Raw genomic sequence first — 7,500 nt, 5'->3', positions numbered from 1 at the left:
TGAAGTGTCAGCGCCTCACGTCAAAACAAACTCTACGAGGCGTCACTGGCGCTACGTTTACATGCAACCAAATAATCCGTTAGTAATCAGATTGACGGCTCAATCGGACTGAAAAACTTAATGTAAACACCTTAATCCATCCGAATGAGCTCGATCCCAATGATCCGAATGAAAGGGGTGGTTTATTCCTTTTCTAATCCGATCGAGAGCACATGTAAACACTCGATCAGACTGAACACCGAAACTGAAAGGACTGCGCATGTGCAATGATGTAGAAATGGCGTAATGACGAATGACGTGCGGAACGAGCTGTTCTTCCTGTTGAATAAAGTGTCTTATAAATGAGTGTCCCGTCATCCTAAAATTCTCCTTTCACTCTTCAGTGTGTGTGAAGTGGAGCAGGACAACGTCCCACCAGTGCTTGTTTCAGATTCTCATTTTGGGCATTTTTACTGCGTGATCAATATAAGCAGCGGCACAACGGTTCATATGATCACTGTCTCCAAATTATGACCAGAGACAAATATTAAGTCTGCTGTTTAGAACAAATAAAGAACCAATGCAGGAGAATGGTTATTATGCGCAAACAGCGGGAAACTCTGTATATCAATTCAGATTTGAAGTTTGAGACATATAAACGCGCACATCCACCTCATCACGTTTAGCGTTCATGTAAACACTATCCTCAGGTTCATCAATCAGAATGAATTCAGTCCGAATGAATCAAAAGTTGTGCATGTAAGCATAGCCAGTGACATACTCAAACAGCGTGATCCTGTTGCAGGAACTACCTACCAGCAGAGTTCAGATCCAGCCCTGATCAAACACACCTGTCTGTCATTATCAAGTGCTCCTGAAGATCGTCATCAGTGCTTCAGTTGGGTTTGATCAGGGTTGGAGCTGAACTGGGCACCTCTGTCTGTACTAGAAAGTATTGAAACACTTCACATTTCAGTGAATGTGAACTAGAAATGATCAATCCTCAACCCCAACAATCATGAACTTCAAATCAATGACACATGTGGACTCACATGGGTGGAGTTGGTCCGGATCAGGCTGTGGTTGTGGTTCTGTTGCTCTCTGAACTGCAGGCCCGCCAAGTGTCTCTCCAGAGCCGCCCAGTCCATGGCTGGAAGTTGGCTTTCCTCCTCACATTCTTCTCTGTTTCGTCCCAGCCCGATCCCACCTCCGACCTCTCCAGCTCCTGTGACGGCGCTCCCGTGGCTGGCTCTGCCTAAAGTCTTGCCCTCGCAGGGCGCCAGGGGGTGGGCGCAGGGCACTACGGCATTGCCGTTCTGCTTGAGTTCCTCGGGCACGGGGGTGGCGGCGTGCCCTGCGGGAGGGGCAGCCGGTGCTTTGACGCTCTGGAGCTCCTCTGCCAGGCTGCGGCTGTTAACAGAGCCGTGGATCACTCCGGTCCGGCTGAAGTCCTGATGCTGGTTGTCTGCATAGTTCCCACCGTACTCCCTCTCCCAGTCCACCAGCACTCTCTTCTTGTACTGCTGGTAGTCCTCGTCCTCCTCGTAGTCCTCCAGTCCGGCCAGCTCCAGACTGGGAGAGGACTTGTACTCGGAACATGGCGTCACCTTGTTGGAATTGGACTCCGAGCTGGAGCGACTGGAAGAATCGCTGCCCAGGTCCATGCCATCCTCCCGGTAATCCTGAGACACAGACACAACACATTACAGGCATATACTTTGTGTCATTTTTCATGTGCATGCATATATTACAGCCAAATTCCAAACCAGTTACTGCTTTGATTACCATATTCACATGTGTGTCTACACATCAGAAAAATCTCAGTCTACTTCTCTTCTCAGTCTACAATCTTTTGAGCAATCTATATATTTTTTAAAATCTTTGGTTGTTGAGACTGTGCATTACAGATATCATCAATTTTGGTAAGATAGTCCCACATTCAACCCAGACTCCACTAGGAAGCACCTCTGAAAGCAAATGTACTTTTTTATTAGTAAACTCTGAAAAATAAAGGGTCCAAAATGGGGTTTCACAGCAATGCCACTGAAGAGGGGTTTTTCAAACCTGTCCCGGAGGACCCACAGCTCCTGCAAACTTTCTACGGCTGAATCCGAAATCGTGCCCTAAACCCTCATTCACTATTCACTATTCACCTGAGCATCAAGTGAACAGTATCAAGGCACGTCCGAATGCAATGTTAGCTTCACTTCCTGTCTCCTATACATCATAGATGTATCCTTCGCTGATATCCCACAATCCTGTGCTTTCCATTCTGTGACAGTTGAGATAAAAAATAAAGATGGCGTCTGAAAGTCATGGTTGGTGGTCAGTTTGTGTGTAAATGTACGTTTTCCACTTCTGATGTCATTTCTAGCGAGAAATTACTATTGTAGTAATTAAAATTTTGCTTAGTTCTAGCCAAAGCTCGCTCTACTTTGCCGTAGATCATTAAACTGGAACACTGTTTTGTGAGGTGCCTTCGTGTGCAAATGCTGCCTACAAAGTCATTGCCTGATAAGGCACCGAGGCAACAAGTCAGCTGCTCAAGTTTTCGTACGCAGCCCTAAAGTGTGTGTGTCAGATAAGGGAGACGTACAGAGGCTGTGTCTGAAATCACCCCCATACCTTTCAACAGGGCACTATTTGAGGGGACAGCCATTTGTAATAGTGTCTGAAACCATAGTGGACGTTATCAGGTGCGCTCATTCAATCCCACAATGCACTGCAATAAAGACCAATGTACACTCAACGGCTAGAGAAAACCCATAATCCACTGTGACGGTCGAGCTAAATGAATTCCCGCATCTCATCCATGGATGGTGAACCATCCATCCATCCATCCATCCATCCATCCATCCATCCATCCATCCATCCATCCATCCATCCATCCATCCGCTGGGGGTCCTACAGGACAGGAAACCCCTGCCATAGAAGAACCATTTTGATTCCACAAAGAACTTTTCAATGAACAATTCTTTTGTTTTTCTTAGTATGAAGAACATTTTTTAGTTTCTTAGTGTGAAGAAATTTTTTTAGTTTCTTAGTGTGAAGATTTTTTTTTAATTTCTTAGTTGTGAAGAACATTTTTTAATTTCTTAGTGTGAAGAACATTTTTGAAGAAACCATCAATGCCAAAAAAGAACCATCATAATCATTTGCAAACATGAAATTTGGTATGTAGATGCAAAGTGTCTACAAGAGGCAGTGTACCAAATTATATAACAATTGGCCTCACGGTGGTGCTATAATCCAGTGTTTCCCGACCCGGTTCCTGGAGGCACAGCAACAGTGCACATTTCAGATGTCTCCCTTATCTGACCCCTCTATTTCTGGTCTTGGAGCCTAATGAGCTGATGAGTTGATTTGGTGTGTTTGATTGGGAAGAGTTAATGTGTAGGGTTGGGAAACGGGTTGGGAAACACTTGCTATAATCACTAAATTTGCCTTTTTGCTCACGTCGTAGCAATCATAAGGGCTAGAATCATTAGCCCTGTCCCAAATTAAGCGGTGGTTTTGCGATGGCCACCGTGTATGTAAAGCTCGTGAATCTACCAGACCGCAGGATGTCCTATTTGTCAGCTTTTTGGCCGCTATGTGTCCTGAATGAGCACTTTTGCAGGATTTGTACTGAGGCTGGCTCCACAGCAGACAAACCCGGCAATCTGCGACACAAAAGTGTGGAGTAGAGCGGCATTTGGGACACGGTTCTGAATCTAGGGCCTGATTCAGCCTTTTTTAATTTTCAGTCAAGTATAATTTTCCAAACTCGGATCAGACACCCCAAACGCATTCTGATTTATCAGATGGTTTGGTAGATATGAGATTGTATTAGGCACGACTTCTATTATGTGTCTTCTAACTACATAAACACCAGGACAGTCTTGGTGCTTTTCCACTGACAAGGTACTGGTGCAGGAGTCTGATCTGATCTGGACGGATCTTGGCTGAAAAATAAAGCAGGAACGCGAGGGCTGTGATAACCTAAACTGAATCTGACAAGGCTGATAGCACAAAACTATCACTGCCTTTATAATGAATGAAGTTAGTTTGAATAAAGTTAGTTAATTAATGAAGCCTTCCTGTCACTCAAACTGTAGAGCATGGCGCTAGAAAGGTCAAGGTCATGGGTTTGATTCCCAGGGAAAGCAAAAACTGATCAAATTTGTATCTTGATTTACTTTGGATTAAAAGTGTCTGCCATATGTTTAAATTAAGATAACACACACATGTACAGTGCGTCACATCAGCTAAAACCACTTTATTATTACTGTTTATATCTCAAATTATACAAATATCATGTGTGAACTGAATTCTACAAATTGACTTGTTATATATTTAAATGACCTGAGACCACTGCATCAGCTCATAAAGGCATAACATGCCGAGTTAATTTACTGTTAAAATATGTTATTAAATTATATTATTTACAAACATCATATAAGGCCACAATGCCCTGTCTTTGTGGGCTGGCTGTGTTCTCAGTAAGGTGTTAGTTCAGCTCTCGACTGGTTCAGATCTCCAGGTCGCACCATTTCAGGGTATCTGAGGACACATGCCAAATCGTAATCATTTCTGGAGCTAGGGGGCGCTGTTACTGTTATTTTATTTTATAGTACATAAACAGTCATGTCAATAAATCAAATAAACCGGTTTCACTCGGAACTGTCAAAGGGAAACAGTCTTTAAGTTTTGTAAGGACTGTGTTTGGCGGACAGACAAAAACATCTGACGCCACATGGGACTTCCTTCCTGAGCTGGACTCCTGGTTCAGTGACACACACTTCCTGACCAGCCTTTCTGTGTGTTCCTTCACCTGTACCGGATGTGTGGGCTTTGACTTTCAGTGCCAAACGCTCAAGAATAAACTCCTTCACAACGGGAATGATGAAGCTGAAGGACTACAGATGCACAGTGGAGCATTATTATCACACATATATATTACAACATAACAAATGAAAAATACAATATACTCACAGCTAGTGCATTTCAGCACGGAAGTTATGGATTTAAAGTTAGTCTGAGATACAGTATGTGCTCTAATCAACATACACACACACACACACCATGGCTGAACACTGATCCCTGAGCGGCCATAACACCGGCTCATCTCCTGCCATACATCTGTGAATGTGCATGAATGGAGAAATAAAAAGGACGGAGAAGTGAATGGCTGTGTAGATACTATGGGCTGGTTTCAGAATGGCTGTTTCATCTAAACACCATAAACCATTTTTATGTGTTTGGATTATTTAAGATGGTTTTAAACAAAATGTTTAAGAAAATAAGGGTTACACTTTATTTTAAGGTGTCCTTGTTACAGTGTAATTATACAAATAAATACTGAGTAATATTAATTAACAACATGAACTTACTATAGGGTTAGGATGAAGGTTTGGTTTAGGGTTAGTTGCATGTAATTATGCGTAATTTACTGTTATTAATATGGTAAATGCATGTAACGTGTAACGGATACTGTAAAATAAAGTGTTACCAAAATTGTCAACAATCAAAAAGCTTATAGTTATATATTTTTATTTTTTATTATATGATAAGTAATATAATATAAGACATAATATATGCCTATTACATTTATGAACACATCAAGCCTCTGAATGAATCAAACATTCAATCAATGCGTTCAAATGTTAAATGTTGAACAATATCATGACATTTAGCATATATATATACCGGTATATATATATATATACACACACACACACACATAAATGTGTATGATATATATATATATATATATATATATATATATATATATATATATATAGCCTATATATATATACACACATCATACACACCATTCATCTATCAAAACCTGGCCATTATGAAGCTTTATGATTAACTAAAGGCTTTTTATGAAGTCTGCTTATAAAATAAACGCTCTTACATCGAAACTGAAGACATAATGAGTCCTCGCGTGATTTGTCGAGATCAGAGCTTTAATCTCACGAGACACCGGCCTTTATGTATAATCTCTCTAATGCCGTCGCCCGTCATGCAGCGCGCGCTCCGTTCATTGTGTTTTATTCTCCTATTTACATTATGTGATTTTTTAAAGTGATTGAACACGAACATAAATGTCTTAGAAACAGCTGTGGTATCACACACACACACACACACACACACACACGCACGCACACACACACACACACACAGTACAAAATGTATAATTTATACCATTTTACTGTAGTCATTCAGTTCTCTAATGATGTCAATGCAATGATGTAATTCATTACGATCATATATCACGCACACCCGAAGCGCGAGATGTTCGTGTGTTTAATTTAATGACAGTAATATCAATATTAATAACAGTGCTCTTCAAACCGCCCATTAAATCTCATCGGCATTAAAGTAGCGCTCCGTCTGCTCATATTTCAAAGGAAATGTTTAAACGATCTGAGTGAGTCTGAAATGATGTCATGTTTCTAAAACAGTCCTCACACCCTCCCATTAAACATCCAAGCACAACACCAGCATTAGACATCTCACAGGAGCGAGCGCAATAGACTCCACTCAGCTCAAACTCTACCATTCTTCTTCATATTTCAGTGAAATCACCAAAGAGCTGAGGTGAATCCCTTTAGACCGGTCGCTTTAACACACAGAACTTACTGTCATGTTCTCTGCCGGCTGTTCTCCAGTCTCAGGACATGTTTCTCAGGCTCGAGGTTACAGCTCCAGACGCGCGAGAGCGGAGACCGTCCGCGGTGTAAGTCATGGCGGATCTCCGCTGAACACACACAACACCCCGGCGGCTCTCCTCTCCTCCAGCGGCCAGACACCACAGATAACACTCCCTCTGAGGAGCTGTCTCAACTCCTACTGAGCCGCCTAGATAGACGGCATCTGTGACGCGCTCCCAGTGCGTGCGCGAGTGTGCGTGCGTGCGTGCGTGAGTGACTGAAGGCGCGCGCTAGCGCTGCATGCCACACAACGCTCTATAAACGCTCTATACTCGCTCTATGCTCGCTTACTCGCCTGTTACCCAACAATGCAATGTGATGCCCAAAATCAGTGCAGGGACCTATGCTGTATGTCACTCCAAAACACTGCACACTAATAAATTGCTTAAATGTTGTTCTCACTGTCCAAAACTCTTAAATTTTGCCGTAATGTCCAAACATTCTGTACTCGCCTGTAGTAGCTGCTGTGCCTATACTGACCCAAATGTGGCATTAGCCTAATACCCAAAAATGATCCCTTCATGTGTCCTATATGTGTTATTAAAGTGGTCATCAACTGAGAATTCAAATTTTCCTTGATCTTTTGACAGTTAAGAGTTAGTTATACTATACAAATACCCTGTAAGTTTTACAACTCAGACTTGTTTGTTATTCCAAAAACAGCTTTTATTGAAACCAAGGCAAGAAAACGGCAGAATGTGGTTGCGTCTTTGGCCCCGCCCACTGGAGTGTTAGTGAATAGTGACATGAGAATGAGAAAAGATGGACACAGGATCAATAATACCATTACTTTGCACACGATCCTGATGCTAGGAAAGTG

At 42.2% G+C, this 7,500-nt stretch overlaps 1 protein-coding gene across 3 annotated transcripts in view; it reads right to left on the bottom strand.

Moving 5' to 3' along the window:
- Positions 1 to 7,500, bottom strand: part of schip1 (schwannomin interacting protein 1) — a 242,787-nt gene that overhangs the window by 37,206 nt on the left and 198,081 nt on the right. For 2 of the 3 annotated variants that reach the window (XM_084419011.1, XM_084419010.1), the window contains exon 5: positions 1,032 to 1,661. In XM_084419011.1, the coding sequence (XP_084275137.1) occupies positions 1,032 to 1,661 (630 nt within the window). Of the gene's footprint in view, positions 1 to 1,031; positions 1,662 to 6,609; positions 6,822 to 7,500 lie in introns of those variants that run through there. The other variant, XM_084419012.1, reaches the window with a different exon arrangement.

Source organism: Rutilus rutilus (assembly GCF_951802725.1).
Source record: "Rutilus rutilus genome assembly, chromosome: 9".
NCBI classification, from domain to species: domain Eukaryota; kingdom Metazoa; phylum Chordata; class Actinopteri; order Cypriniformes; family Leuciscidae; genus Rutilus; species Rutilus rutilus.
Note: the sequence above shows the minus strand (reverse complement) of the source record. Positions and strands in the feature narration are given on the sequence as shown.